Source organism: Micromys minutus (genome assembly GCF_963924665.1).
Source record: "Micromys minutus genome assembly, chromosome: 10".
Lineage (NCBI taxonomy): Eukaryota > Metazoa > Chordata > Mammalia > Rodentia > Muridae > Micromys > Micromys minutus.
The window spans coordinates 42,254,997-42,271,107 of NC_137979.1; the positions used below are offsets into that span (position 1 = coordinate 42,254,997).

General features: G+C 49.6%; 1 protein-coding gene across 1 annotated transcript; it reads left to right on the forward strand.

Annotated features, from left to right (window-relative positions):
• The first annotated feature begins 6,940 nt into the window (after positions 1-6,940).
• Positions 6,941-14,670, forward strand: TAC4 (tachykinin precursor 4). Its single transcript, XM_080923550.1, has 5 exons — positions 6,941-7,093; positions 10,091-10,184; positions 11,851-11,883; positions 12,782-12,841; positions 13,916-14,670. Exons 1-5 carry the CDS (start codon positions 6,974-6,976, stop codon positions 14,083-14,085), a joined length of 477 nt encoding a protein of 158 aa, XP_080779676.1. The 5' UTR covers positions 6,941-6,973; the 3' UTR covers positions 14,086-14,670.
• Positions 14,671-16,111: the final 1,441 nt, after the last annotated feature.

A 16,111-nucleotide genomic window follows, 5' to 3' on the forward strand; every position in this document is an offset into this window, starting at 1 on the left:
AACCCATGGCCTTAGGCATGCCAGGCGAGGTCTCACACTTGCACTGGGGTCACCCTTTCCAGAATCTACTCATTGCACAAGGCACACTGAAGTGTGCAAAAACAGAATCACACCCCAGTTGCTACTTGTAGCCAACTGTAGCAACCTGAGTTCAATCCTCAGGAGATGGAGGAAGAGAACAGACTCCCTCAGTTGTCCTCTGACCACACAGGTAGCATGGGCATGCTCCTACCCCATGAACTCACGCATAACCAACCGACAAACAAATACATGTAAAAATAAAATAAAAACCAACCCTTTACAGAGAGAGTAGACAACCTGTGTCCCCTGCCCCGTCCCCTCCCAGAACTCTCTTCCCAGCTCCCCTTCCCTGTACATAAAATGTTTCCCAGATTGATCTGTTATTCTGAAAAGTGGCATCTGCATGTATCCATTTATAAGCGGACTTGTTTTGTGCTATTAAGCAGAGGGGATCACACTACAGACACCCCACCCTATGCATGCTCAGCCTTCTCTCCCCCTAATTGCTGTATGTACTCCCACTGATCCACTTCACACTCTTCATCTTCAGTCTGCTCCTTCACATTTCTCTGGGTGTCCCCTGCTCCCACCCACGTGTTCTTCACAGAGGTCAGAGGTCAGCCTCAGGTGTCAGCTTGAGGCAGGGCGTGTGGGGTCATCCACCCTTGAACCTCTCCAGTAAGTCCCTTGTCTCCTTGGGACTGTGGGACTGCAGACTCATGCTACCCTGTCTGGCTATTACGTGGGTTCTCGGGGTTTTCGCTCAGGTCTCACACTGCACCATCTCCCCAGCCATTTGGGGGGTTCCTAGTGCTCCCTAACAGCTCCATGCACTGGCCTCGGTTTACTCAACACCTTGCCCCTTGAGCTCAGTGCGCCTCCTTCTGGACACCTCAGGCATTTCCAATTGTCAAGCTGTCCAGAAGAGCCCCCAGGCATCCTATTTCCCTGGCCTCATTCTAGCACCTCCCACTTCCTGTCCTCCAGACCTCAAACCCAGGACACCCTCTGCTGTCACAGAGCTCAGCCCACTCTTCTCTAGATTAGGACTGGCCTTACCCGGCCCCACCCCAGGTCATCCTGGGACGATTCCAGCAACTTATCCTGACCCTGTGCCATATGCACGAACATTCCCTGGACAAAACTGCGCTACACCTGCTGAAGAGCCAGGTAAACCCCATATTCTTGTTCACAAACATTTTTTTTTTTTTTTAAAGAGAGTCTCAGCTGGACATGGCAGAACATACTTACAGTTCTAGTGCTGGAAAGACAGAAGGATTCAGAATTCAAGGCCCAGCCTGGGCTACCGAGCGAGACTGTCTCAAATATCAAACAGGATGTAGAGATGGCTCAGCAGTTAAGAGCACTGGCTGCTCTTCCAAAGGACCATGATTGGATTCCAAGCACCCACTTAGAGACTCACAACCTCTGTAACTCCAGCCCCAGGATACCTGACGTCTGTTCTGGCCTCCTTGTGCACTAGGCACACACATGTTGCATATGTACATATCTTAAAAAACACCCATACATGTAAAATAAAATATCTTAAAAACACCCACACATGTAAAATAAAATATCTTAAAAAACACCCATACATGTAAAATAAAATATCTTTAAAAACACCCATACATGTAAAATAAAATATCTTTAAAAACACCCATACATGTAAAATAAAATATCTTAAAAAACACCCATACATGTAAAATAAAATATCTTAAAAAACACTTTAAAAAATGACAAAGATTTACATTACATAGTCTCTGAAGGCTGAGCAGAGATGAGGTGTGGAATAACTCTTGGCTGTCTGCATCTTCAGGGTCAGAAACGTAGGAACAGGGATCAGGCCCACCTGGAGTGGCAGAGCCTAGGTCCTAGCTCCAGTCCTGCTAGGCCCAGTGAACTCAGCACCTTGATTTCCACAGCCACCTCTGCCTCGATCCTAAGTACTCGGACAACAGAAATGGAGCTCTTTCCCAACCCCAAGCTGTCCCACTGGCCTCATGTTCACCTCAGGTGACAGAAGGATTGGGCGGGTCTAGGAATGGGATGGGGTAGGGGGGGCATGGGAGTCCCTCATCTCCAGTGCCCTCCTGAGTTTTGGTGGCTTGTTGTAGTCGGGGACAGCAGGACAGAGTATGTCCTGCAAGGACAGCCCCAGGTGCCCCTTGAGTCCAGCCAGCCAGACTCCCAGTCCAAGGCAGTCAGGCGAGAGCAGCAAGCTCAGCAGACAGTGGGAACCGGAGGCTCCGTTCAGGAGACCAGGGGTAACGCATTACAAACATTTTCAATTAGCAGGTCGCTCCACTGCCGCACTCAGACCAGACTCCAGGAAGAGAAGACTGATTTTAAACAGAGCTTCTCTCTCCTCACTAATGGGGTCAGACCAGAGGGTTTACAGTTCACAGGCACTGGAAGACATGAGCTCTTCAGAGAGGTTCCTCCATTCCCCCTGAGGCAAGGGGCAATTCTAGAACCCAGAACTCCTGACATGTGCCTTCCCGAGCCCACCTAGGATGCCGAACCTTCTCTAAGGAAGAGACTCCACACAAGGAGACCCAGTCTGACGGCGGGCACCTAGTTGCCATATTTTAAGAAGCAACAGGATGGCGAAACATCAGGGAATGCCCCATGACTTTCCTTAGTCTGGGCTTTCCCAGGGAATGTAGATGAATGTTGTCGTTTAATTACATTATTAACAGCAATAATTGCTGTCATTTATTATATGCTGACAGTGAGCTAAACAAATGCTACACAAGGTTCTTGTGTTATCTTCTTACTCCCTACAAGTATTCCCTCCCTCCCTCCCTCCTTCCTTCCCTCTTTCTCCCTGCTACAGCAAGGGAAGTTTAGTGATGGGACCACAATCTGAACCTTTGCATTCTGCTTGGGTTCTCTCGGTTTACATCCACCCTGGTGTTTATTTTTGATGGCACCTGACTTTAAAGAGATGCATTTGAGGGGGTTCAAGACAAGAAAAGGAGCCCAGGAAAGCCCCCAGGCTCCTGCAACCCTGAGCCTATGTCTTAGATGGTGGTAACAGATCGGGGGAGAACAAGGGGTTCTCTTGTGATCATTCTCCAAACTATCTGCAGCCTGAGAGAGGGCTCTGCGGTTAAGAACACTGACCGTTCTTCCAGAGGAACCTGGTTCCATTTCCGGAATCCATATTGTGGTTCATAACCTAGCTACAGTCCCAGGGATCCAACACCCTCTTCGGGCCTCCACAGGCAGAGAACACATGTAGTGTGCAGACAGTGGAGACAAAACACCCATACACATTACATAAAAGGTTAACAGAACTACAAAACAAACAAAAAACAAAACCCGAAACCACAACTCCGAACTCTGATGGGCTAGCAGTAAATCTGGCAACATTTTGAGGCACTTTATTCTGGACCCTTCGAGAGGGAAGCAGGGGTGGAGGTCAACAGGCTAACAGGCTAAAGATGCCAAGAACACGAGAGATTTTGGTTCAGTCGTCGAAATGTGGGTAAATACTGCCCACCCCAACTCTGATTGCAAGGACTAGGGCTCTGCTCCATCTCCCAGTGAGGATAGAGATGGAATATTCTGCCCAGTGCACCTGCTCTTCTGTGGATGCCCTGCTCTGTCAAGGTGGGTGCTCAATAAATCCATGGCCAATGAAGGGGGGTTAGGGGAGAGGGAGGAAGGGAGAGAAAATGTCCAAGCTATTATTGGAATGGAGAGGTCCAAGCACAGGGTTTATATTTGTTGCCCCAAGTCTGAGCTCCCGTGTGACCAGAGCCACTTTACTCCCCCGCCAATGGAAGGAACCTATTGTTCTGTGCAAACAACAGGTCATCAGAGTCCCTGCACCCAGGTCCCGACTCGCGGGCTCGCTGCGATCCAGGAGGGTCGGTGAGTCGGTCAGTAGTTTCCACGTGGGGGCGCTGGAAGGGCGTAGGAAGGTCGAAAGCAGGGTCCAGCAGCGTCCCCAGGTCAGTCTCTAATTGCTGGCCTTCTTCCACAAGTGTCCCCACAAGGCAGCCAAGGCCTCTCGCTCGAGCCCCTCCCAGCCCCGCCACCACCCCCTTCCATTTCCTTGATCTAAGGGGTGAACGACCACAGGAACCGAATGCAGACCCAGGTTCGAATCCCGACTCTGCTACCCGTGGCGCCTGGCCTCTGCAACAGGCCCACGACCCCCTCCTCTGGCCGAGTGGGTGCTCGGAAGCGTCGGCTTCCTGCCCGCAGCTCGCCCGCGGCATCTAGTGTTTCCCTTTTCTCCCTCGCCTTTTTCTTTTTTCATCCCTGCCTGCTTGCATCTTTTTCTTCTCGGCTCCGCAATCCTGGCCAAACCGCAGCCTTTAGCAATCTTTCGCGCCCACCCGGCGCCCAGGGAGCCTCACCGCTGCCGCGACCCGCCCCGCGGCCAGAGCCGCCCACACGCGGTCGTTCCGGAGCTCAACCTGCCTTCATCAGTCCGTGATGCTGCCGACCTCAGCCAGTAGGGGGAGCTGCCCGGCTCGGCCGGTCGCGGGGCACTGCCCGGTTCGGCCGCTGGAGGGCGCTGCTCGCCCGGTCGTGCCTGACCTGAGGGTTTAGTACCATCCTGCCGGGGTAGGACCTGAGTCCCATCCTGCCGGGGCCCCGCCTACCCCCAAGTCCGACCTGAACCGGAATCGGCTACGGGCCCCACCCCGCTCTGCGTTTTTCCCAGAACTTTACCCTACCAGGACACAGCGGGCTGTCCTCCGGTGGCCTTGTCATCATCTGGTTTCAGCCCACCCACCTCCGAAGCCTCAACATTGCAGCGAAGGGGACTCTCACGGGCCAGGGCCTCGCCCGGGTGGCCGAGGGCACCGGGCGGAGCTGCGATCCTGGTCGCCCGGCCTTCCAGCCTCAGCCTGACCGCAAACCGAGGGCAAGGCTGCAAATAGCCCTTGGTTTGCAGCTGATGCCCTGCTTCCCTCTCAGCCTTCCGGACCTTTGGAGTTTTCTCCCTCTTCTTCCCTACACCCTCTCATCTGCCCAGTGCCTCCCGCCGTGTCCACATAGTGCACCCACCACATCCTGACCCACGCACGGTGTGGTTCCCTCACTGGTGAGGTGGAGAACCTCAAGACCAATGCAGAGGCCCTGTTGTCCTCTGTGCCTGTGAGCGCTTTACCCAAGTCATTCATGAACTATTTGCCCCACCCTAGTAGGTTTGCAGACAGGGAAACTGAGGCTCAGAAACTATTGACAGGCTAAAGTCAGTCTGTCGGCGCCTACTGTGGGAAGGCCACCTCCTACGTCGAGAGGTCCATGCTGGGATCCTCAGACCAGCCTGTAAACCCTAATGGCACTGGAGTCTAGGGTACACCCTTAGAGCAAGCCTGACCTGTCTGTTTGCACATCTGTAAATTGAATAGGGTAAGTGATACCTGTAAGAAAGAATGTGTTAAGGAAGACGATGAAAAGCCCAAAAGAGGTTGAAAGGAGGTACTGGCTATTGTCTTGAGAGAGTTAAAGAAAAGACAGGCTTGGAACCTGTGGTGGCCTGAACCAGGGAACCAGCATGTACTGGTATTCTGAAATAATTCCCATTGCAACACACCACAGATTTCTAGTGTTCAGGACAGGCCCAGTGTCTTCTTCACCTTTCCATTCAGTACCTATGATAGTAAAAATAACAGGTTAGCCAGACAGGCATGGTGACACTAGCCTTAATCCTAGCACTTGGAAGATAGGTAAGTCACTGTGAATTCCAGGCTAGCCTGGTCTACAGAGCAAGTTCTGGACAGCCATGGCTACACAGAGAAACTCTTATCTCAAGGGAAAAAGAAAGTGGGCTGGAGAGATGGTTCAGTGGTTAAGAGCACTGACTGCTCTTCCAGAGGTCCTGAGTTCAATTCCCAGCAACAACACGGTGGCTCACAACCATCTGTAATGGGATCCGATGCCCTCTTCTGGTGCATCTGAAGACAGCTACAGTGTACTCACATTAAATAAGTAAATAAATACTTTTAAAGATATTTTAAAATTTGATTTGCATGTGGTTGCTGGGAATTGAACTCAGGACCTCTGGAAGAGGAATCAGTGCTCTTAATGGCTGAGCCATCTCTCCGGCCTGTAAATGAATATTTTAAAAAAAGAAAAAGGGGTAACATTATCAATAGTTAATGGACAGTAGATATATACCATGCCACACTCCACACTCCTGAATGTCCTACATTCAGCACATCTTATTTCATCCTCAACCTTTGCAGAATGCCATTATCAGCCTTGTGTTACCCAGGAGGCTCCAAGGTTTACAGGGTTAAGTAACAGCCAGATCTCTGGCAGGGCCTTTGTTCTGGATTGACAGATGACAAGATGGATGAACGGTGGCCAGGCAGAGGGAGGAGCTGAACAGAGAGTAAGCTTGGAGTTTGTAGGGGAGTGACACGGAAGCACACAAGCAGAGGGGACTGTGTGGTTCCGTGTTAGAAGGCTGTGGAAACAGTGGAATATCACTGCAGGTCAGTAGAGGGGTGGGAATGGTCGGTCAGCAGTGACAGACTGGCCACCCTCTGAGTGCAGGAAGGAAGCCCCAATCAGCCCTCCTCCCATTCCCAACATAGTCCCCTCCCCGGCAGGTTGTCCCTGGCAAGCTGTCATCTCCAGGTCCCTCACACTGTGCCATTGTGCACCTGTAGCAGGAGGGGACTCAGCCAAAGGTAAGGCCGGTATTGCATCAATGTTAAGCCTTGGGATCAAATGTTGGGGGTGGCTGTGGGGAGGTCTGGGCTCCTGATGTCACTGGCTCGATCAGCCAAGGAGAGAGGCTGTTACATGAAGCAGGGCAAAGGTAGGGTGAGGCACAGGAAGGAAGCAGAGAAGCTGGAAGGCTGGGAGGTATCTCAGCCACATTCAAGTGGCCCAGTGGGGACCTGAGCCTGCTGGGGGAGGTGGCACCAGGCTGAGTGCAGCTCCCTGCATTCCCTGAACGAAGCAGCACCTGACCACCATGCTGCCTCTTCTTGCCCTGTTTCTCCTGATTGGGCCGTCAGTGTGCACTTCAGCAGGAGACAGAGAGGAACTGGCTTTCGGTGCAGATGCAGAGTCCTGGGTGACCGTGAACCTGAAGGTACCTTTCTGCGATGATGACCCATGGCGGAGGGCTGGGAGGTTCCTTCGGAGGCTGCCAGGGTAGCAGGGGGCACTATTCTAAGCACTTTAATGGCAAGACAGACCGGTCAACTCTCCTGGAATGGGAAGGTCAAGCCTTGATGTGGCTAACCACCAGAGGAGTGTTTGGCTTGTACATGTGAGCACAACAATGTGTGCTGTGTGTATGGAAACACTTAGTTAACACCTACTGTGTTCCTAGTACTATTCTGACTGCCTTGTTAAAAGTAATCCATTTCAATTCCATGGGGAAAATATCATTGCTATCCCATTTCACAGATAAGAAAAGTGAGGTACAGAGAGGTCACATAGCTTGTCTAAAGTGTACTGCTTTAAATACACAACTTTCACCTTAGTTAGGTTCTGATTCTTTGTATCTTTGAATGGGAGATTTTCCAGAATTTCTTTTCTTTTCCTTTTACCATTTTATTTTATGTAGGTGAGTACACTGTAGCTGTCTTCAGACACACCAGAAGAGGGCATCAGATCCCATTACAGATGGCTGTAAGCTGGGAATTGAACTCAGGACCTCTGGAAGAGCAGTCAGTGCTCTTAACCACTGAGCCATCTCTCTAGCCTGGGAAGAAATCTTAAGGTTGAAGCCCCAGCCCTACTCTAAGACCCAATATCCCTGACCTAGGTAAAGAGCCTGACCTTGGAGCTTCCAATCCCTCCTCAGGGACCTGCAACAAGGGACTGGCAGTCAGGAAGGTTTGCGCAGGAGGCTAACTGGAGCTTGTCTCCCCACAGCCCCAGGATGGAAAGGACTCTCAACTGATTTTGGTGTATGGTGCTTAGCCATGTGAGGCCCCTGGAGGTTCTTGGACTTGGGAGGTTAGGGATGCGGCTCAGTTGGTAAAGGGCTTGTGTGGCACATGTGCAGCCTAGGTCCAATCCCCAACATCACATAAAACTGCATGATAGTGCATGCCTGTCCCAGCACTCGGGAGGGAGAGGCAGGAAGATCAGAAATTCAGGGTCATCCTTAACTGCATAGAGAGTTTAAAGACAGCCTAGGGAGTGGAGGAGCAGTAAAAATGGAACCCTAGGAAGAACCACTCACTGCTGAGGTTGGGGAGGGCCCCCTCTAGTTGGACTGGGGAAATGTGGGAGAAGATGGTGTGCCTGGGAGACCTGGGTTTAAGTGTCAGCTTGTCCACTGACCTCTGTCTCCTCTCAACCTTAGTTTTCTTGCCTGCAAGATGGAGGGAGGGGGAAACGAGCCCTAGGTCTGACCCGATGATGATTTTCTTTTTTTGGGGGGGGGGTTTGGAGTAAGTGACAGACATGCAGTGTGTGACAAGAGAGCACAGAGCCACAGGGAAGTGTTGTCAACTTCACTTGTGCTGGCACTGGCAGCCCCGTTCTTCCCTGTCATTAATTAGCTCGTCCTGAAGGAGTGAGTCTTCATCTCGTCTCTTCCTCTCCCCTTAAATGTCCCTCTGTCTCCTAAGACATGAAACTTGTACTAGGGGGAGGAGAGGCTAGGCTAGAAAGCCAGAAATACAGACTGACTCTGCGGGTTGCTAACTGTCACTACAAAGGGGACATTCTGATGGCTCCCAGTTCCCAGGGGAATCATCCCTGCGGTTCCTGGGTAAACTAGAATGGCCCTCCTAATGCCTCCCTTCCCCCTAGCAGAAACCTAGTGGATAGAAAGTCTGTTCTATTTCACTTGTAATAGTCTTCCCAGTGTGCACTTGAAGGATGCCCTTTGTTAAGGCAGAGTGATTTTCATGAGCTGTCGAAGATGGGTCTAAATCTCCAAAGAGACTTTTCTCTGGTTTTTGGCTAGGCTGGACGACTCCAGCTGACAACAGCTGCCCCAGCCACTGATGTCTTCGGGAGGAGACAGACTGGGAGACTGAATTAGGCCAAGACTTAGAAAACAGACTGTCCCTATCATGAAAACAGGGTGTGATCAACCCCAAACAGCAAATGGGTCTTCATGATGTACAGCTGGATCCCGGAGTCCTGAGATCCTGCCCGGGCCCTAAGGAGAGTCCCTGATCTGTCCCCCAGTTCCCAGCCTCACTTGAGGCTGTGGTTTGTCTTCGGCCCTATTGGAAAAGGTGATATGTGCCTGCCTCAGTTCAGAGATGATCTCTCAGACTTAAGGCCAAAGAGAGAGAGGGTTTTGGCCAAAGGTGCAGAGGGATGAAGGAATGTAGCTCTACAGCTGTCGGGGAAGGATAATGCTTATTGGGCAAGGCTGGAGGGTTAAAATGGCTTTTCCAGGGGCAGTAGCTTCTCACTGGATGCCCAGCTTCTAGGGAGTTTAAATCTGGCACGATAGAGGAGAGAATAGAACAGCCTGGTTCTGTTCTGGTGGTTCTGCCGTATTAAGTGGCAGCCTGATTCTGACCCCTGACATTTCCCAAGATGGAAAAGACCATTTCTCAAGACCTTTGAATCCTGTTTCAGCTTCTTCTGTGTTACCCTAACATGTGTATGTGTGTGTATTAGTGGTGGTAATATTTTGGCTATGTGGCTGAGACTAACTTTGTACTCACAATGCTCCTGCCTCAGCCACTCATATGCTACCATGCCCAGCTCCACAGTCTAATAATAGTTAATATTGAAATTTTGACCAGTGTGTGCTTGACAGCCTGCCCTTTGATCTGGATGGCTCAGGTTCAAGTTCTTTTTTCCATTTTTCAGTTATGCTATCTGGACATATTTCATCTCGATGTACCGGTATGTCTTCATCTCTTAGACAGTGACAGCAATAGTAGTGGACACTATTGTCACGAGATTTGGCTGAGAATTGGTGTTACTAAATTAAAGGCCTTAGGGCAGTGCTAGGAAACACAGTATGTGAGATTTTACATCACCACCAGTACAATGGGGCAAAGCATAAAAAAAGAGCCTGGCACCAGGCTGCTGTTGGGATGGTTATATGTCCCCGCCCCCATCATCAGCACCACACTCTAACGCTGACTCTCTGCTTCTCCAGGGAATCCCTGTCCCCAGCATTGAGCTTCAGCTTCAGGACTTGAAGAGAAGCAGGACTCACCAGTTCTATGGCCTGATGGGGAAGAGAGTAGAGGGTGAGTGAGAGAGGCTGTGGGCATGGCTCAGAGTGGCTCTGCAACACCCAGTAGAGGATACTCCTGGGACAGTGAGACACCACCTCTATTAGATGCTCTAGGGAGCGCCGATGGCAACGGGTATATAGGGGCTATCCAGTAGATGAGGGGGCTGATGGTTTGCACCGTGGTTCCACACCAGCTAGGAGGGGAGAGTGTTCTGAGGCTGGATGCAGCACTAAGATATGAACAAGGCAGCCTGTGCAGCCATTTCTGTGCAGATCAGGATCACTGAGCATCCTGAAACAAGGAAGCTGTCCCAGAGATGGAGACGAGTCAACTGGACAGAGCTGAGTTTCTCTTGGCTTGCTCTTTTTCTTCAACACCATTGTCCTGAGGAGTCATGCTCTGCCCATTTGGCGCACGCTGGCTGCATCCATCAAAGGTGGAAATGTACGCACCTTTTCACCAATTCCTGGTCAGTTCACATCAGGGAATCTTAAGTTTGTGTGAGAATCTCACATGAGCCCTAAGATGCTTGTACCATGACCTTCATTGTCAAGTTGACCAAAGCAGCAAAACATAAGACCAAGGTCAAAATATAGAACATAAATGGGACACAGGGGCACATGACTGACTACAGTCCTAACACTCTGGAAGTAGACACAGATGATAAGAAGTTCAAGGTCATTCTTGGCTACACAGTGAGTTTGAGGCCTACATGTGATCCTATCTAAAAAAAAAAAAAAAAAAAAAAAAGGAACCGGGAGATGGGCTCAATTCAAACATGTGAAGTTGAATTTAGCATCCAACACCCACAAGAAAAGCTAGGCAGTAATTCCAGCACTAGGGACGTAAAGTCTGGACGATATTTGGGACTTGGTGGTCAACCAGTCAAACCAAATTGGTGAGCTTCAAGCTGAGTGAGAGGCCCTGCTTCAAAAACCAAAGTGGACAGTGATTCAGGAAGACAATCAGTGTTCACCTCTGTCTTCCATACACATACACACACGCTACACCACACCACACACACACACAATCTCTCTCCCTCACACACACAGACATACACACAAACACACTCACACAGATAAACACACGCATGCTGTACCACACACATAAACACATCATTTACCACACACCACACATGTATACCACACACATAAATACCATGCACAGACATACACTGCACATACACACACATTACACATACATCATATACACACACATTACACATACACCATACATACACATTACACATACACCATACACAAACACATACACATACATACATACACACATATACACACACACACACACACACACACACATACACACACCATACCGCCCCACACACATCACACACCACACATACACATTTTGAAAAAAAAAACAAAAAACCTTGCAACCACACAAAATGAGACATTGATAAAGATGAAGAAATGAGATAGGCACGGATCTCAGTGGTAGAGGGTGTGCTTACCATTTAGAAAGCTGTAGGTTGAGTCTCTAGCACCAGCAAAACAAACAAAACACTTAAGCAAACTGAGGATGGCACCTGCCAGTACTATCCTAGCTCTCCAAGCAGAGCAGGGAGCTCATTTCAAGTTCCAAGCCAGCCTGGCCTACATGGTGAGACCTTGTCTCAAAAACAAGCAGGACAGGCTTCATCCCCTTCTCCTTTTCCTAGGAGCACATCCGATCCAGTCAACGGAGAGAGTGGGTGAGTGCGTCCCTTGTCTGTCCCCAGCGCACACTGGAATAAACAGTGACTCTGACTGGGGCTTGCCTGGCCAGCACTGAGGGCTGCTGTGACTTGACCAAAAGACTGGGCTTTCTGGTTATTTCTCCAGAGGGTGGGATGTGGATACCTGGGGAGTGCCTGCAGGGGTAGGAGACAGGGCCAGAGCTGCAAAATTACCAGAGCTAAGAAAATGAAACAACCAGAAAGATAAGAGAGCTCAGAGATCCAGCCCTTGGCCCTCTGAGGATGTAAGAACCGCAAATCCAGGTAGGCTTTACTCTGCTTAAGCCCTGCATCAGAAAGGGAATCACAAAGGGCAGGTTGGGTGTGGCAGCTCACACCTTTAATCCCAGCTCTTGAGAGGCTGATGCAGAGGTTTTACCTGTGGCCATCCTAGACTACAAAGCAAGTACCTGTGTCAAATGAAACAACACAGAAACCACCAACCTCTTCCTATAACCCCTGAACGCCATGTGAATCAGGTCTAGCCCCTTCATGCCCTTCGGGGCCATTACTGATTCCACAGCCCCGTCCCTAGCAGTTAAAGTGGGACTGCCTACCCTGAGCAGACAGCTGTCTCCATGGACTAGGAATGATGCTGTTCTTGGCACCCCACGCTGAGCAGTTTTGCTGTGTCACATGACTGTCATTCCCAGCCTGGAAACCCCACAGGAAGACCCAGGCTTGGGTCACTGCAGCCTTAATACTTAGCCTACTTACATGGAAATATTGGTGAAAGTATTAGCAAGAGGACAGTCAGTGAGTAAAGCCATGGAAGAATGATGAGAATGGATGTGTTTGCAAGACCCTGCTCCTTACCCCATGCCCAAGGCAGCTTTCTTCTATGGCTCTCCTACCTCTTCTTTCTCCCTCACAGGGTATCAGCTGGGACGTATACTGCAAGACCTCCTTGGCACGAGAGGTTTGTCCATAGAAGGTAGGCAAGGGCATCTAAAGGGTGGTAAGGGCATCATGGGAAATAGCCAGGCGTCCTTCTGCCATCAGACAGAAGAGGCGCCCACAGCATTCTATCCAGAAGTGGCCATGGGAGGCGAGAGCTGAGGTTCAAGGAGGGAAAGAGGCCCCTGATGATCTTTTGATTATTTATTTGTGCATAAATGCTGCAGTAATTGTGTGGAGGTCAAGAGTTGGTTTTCTTCTTTCCCATGTGCTAGAGACCCAACTCAGGTGGTTAGACATGGTGGCTAGAGCCTTTACAGGGTCAGCCATCTTGCCAGTCCTGATTATTTTGAAGTTGTTTTTTTCCTAGCCCACACCCTCTAGGTTCAGTGGAGCCACAGAATAAGTTCTGCAGATGTCTTCTGCCTTTGTCAGTAAAGTCCTAGTTGTTGATCCCTGGGTCAGGAATTTAGTCTTAAAGAGATCCTTAGGCTTCAACAACTATCATTAAGCAATAATGATACTATCAGCCCCATAAGAGAGGTGATACCCTAAGCAACTGACACCCTCCACCTCAACATACATATACAAACACACAAGCAGGAGTTATTCCCTCAAGTGGTTCCTAAAGCCAGCATGAAAATAAATGATTCAAGCTTAGGGAGGGGCACAGAGCCAGTGAATCAGAGCAGGAAGGGCAGTGGATGCCAACAGTGAGCAGACACTGGTCACCCCAAGCTCTACACTGTTTCCACGTGGTGCTGACTTCTGGCCCCTTCCTGTCTCTCCTGATAGAACACTGGCAATTGGGAAGAACAGGAATGAATTGTTTTCCCTAGAAGTTCTCAAGGCATCTGAATCTTTTAGAGGTCCTCTAAAAACTCACCCCAATTACTAACTTGAGATGAGTGTTTTACATGCATGGGGTCAACTGGTTGCTTAGAGACATCATTTTCCAGGGACAGAAAAGTAATTTGCCTTAAACCACACAGTGATCTAGTAACAGAAGCAGTTCCCTGGTCGTGGCAGGAAGGGGCTTTGGATTACCACTCCCCTCTTGGTGGAGGGTGACTGAGGGCTGGCAGGTGAACCTGTGACCTCACTGCTCTAGGAAGCTGCAGACGGAAGACAAACCACCAGAGTGCAGGGCCCGGTGCAGTGGCCAGAGAAAGCGTCCAGAGCCAAAGAGGAAGATCAGACTCCACAGAAGAGGATAGCCAGAGTTCAGAGACAGCCCCAAGGGATGCTTCCCAAATGATGCCACACCCATCTCTCCCCTGAACATCACTGCTGATGAGCCTCAGCCAACAGTCCTGTGTCTTCTGCCCTCACCTCCAGTATTTCCTGCCAGACCTGCACCAACCAGACTCTGCACTTCTCCCAGGATTCCTGGTATCTGGTAGCAACGACACAGAAAGCACTTTTGCCTTCTCACAAGCTGGACTGACCCAGTGTTCCCTTATGCTTGAGGTAAAGCTTCACACTCTGTACCACGTGCCAGCACACAGTAGGGCTCAATAAATGAGTTAGCAGTAACAGTAGCTTCCTCAGCCATGCAGGGTGGAGGGAGGGATGTCAGAATTGCGGAGAGCAATATTATACAGCCCAGGCCCAGCTCCTTGGGTGGGAAGAGCTTGTGGCCTGGCTAAAATGGCAATAGAAACAAGAAAACAATGCTGGTGGAGAAGGTGCTGCATGCACTTGGGGGTTGGGACAAGAGCCTTTTTCCCTTTAGAGTCCCGATATTCCTACCAATAGACGTCCCCCTCTGCTGATGCTGTGGGCTAAGGCAATTGTTGCCAGCTTGAATTCAATCTCCAGGACCCACAAGGTGAAAGAAAAAAAAGTTGTCATTTTACCTCTGTATGTGCCATGACATGTGTAACACAAAATAAAGTTGAAAGACAGTTTTGAAAAGCGGTCATCCTCTCTAACCCAGCCCTCCTGGTTGCACAGTTCAGTCCCAGCTCACTCATCAATCCCCTTGTATAAGGTGGCTGTCTTAGTCGGGGTTTTACTGCTGTGAACAGACACCATGAACAAGGACAACATTTAGTTGGGGCTGGCTTACAGGTTCATTAGTCTAGTCCATCATCACCAAGGCAAGAACATGGCAGCATCCAGGCAGGCATGGTGCAGGAAGAGCTGAGAGTTCTACACCTTCATCTGAAGGCTGCTAGTGGAAGACTGACTTCCAGGCAGCTAGGGTGAGGGTCGTAAAGCGCACATGCACAGTGACACACTTACTCCAACAAGACCACACCCCCTAATAGTGGCCCTCCCTGGGCCAAGCATATTCAAACCAAGACAGTGGCTCTTCAACTGCTTTGTTTTTAGAAGAGTTAGTTGTCCTCATTTATATGCCAGGGTAGAGCTCCAGAGAAACTGAACAATTCCAACCTCAGAGGGCCCCATCTAGTGGAGGAAACCTTGTGCCTTTGATATAGGATGTTTAGAGACACCAGAAGATAGGTACAGTGACTCCCAAAACATACCCTGACTTCTACATATGATGCAGTATTCACACACCTATGTGTGCACACATGCTATAAGTAAATGTAATTTTAAAAAAGTTCCTTAGAATGAAATCCAAGGGGAAAGGGGGAGAGGGTGGCTGGAGAGATGGCTCTGTGGTTAAGAGCACTGACTGCTCTTCCAGAGGTCCTGAGTTCAATTCCCAGCAACCACATGGTTCACAAAAATCTATAATGGAATCTGATGCTCTCTTCTGATGTCTAAAGACAGCTATAGTACACAAATAAACAGTCAGCCAGCATGGTGCTTGGCATGTGAGCATCAAGACCTCTGTTTTGATTCCCCAGAACTTAACATAAAAAAAACCAGGGCACGCAGTGTATGTTTATAATCCATGTGGTAGGGGCCAAGAACAAAGACAGGTGAGCTCTATGCCAATGAGAGACCTGCCTCAAAGAACAAGTGTTTGGCACCTGAGAAACAACACCCAAGAGTCCTCTGCACACACCCATGTTGTACACACACATGCAAATGCATAAATAAAAATGTGAACATAAAGAACAACCAGAAGTGAGTTAATTACTTGGGTAGGGTTAACAGCAATCGAAACTCGGTCATCCATTAGACACCCCCTACACACATCTTCTTTGTCTTTCAAGACAAAGAGAAAACGAGTTATTTTTCCTAGGCATTTGATCCACTCTATGTGACAGGTTGAGTAGGGTATACTGAATAGGAAGGAAAACTAAGTATTTGGATGTCTGGGTGGTGACACAGAGGCTGCTCAAGTGACCAAGAAGTCAAGACTGCCACCAAGGTAGTTTCAGCCTTT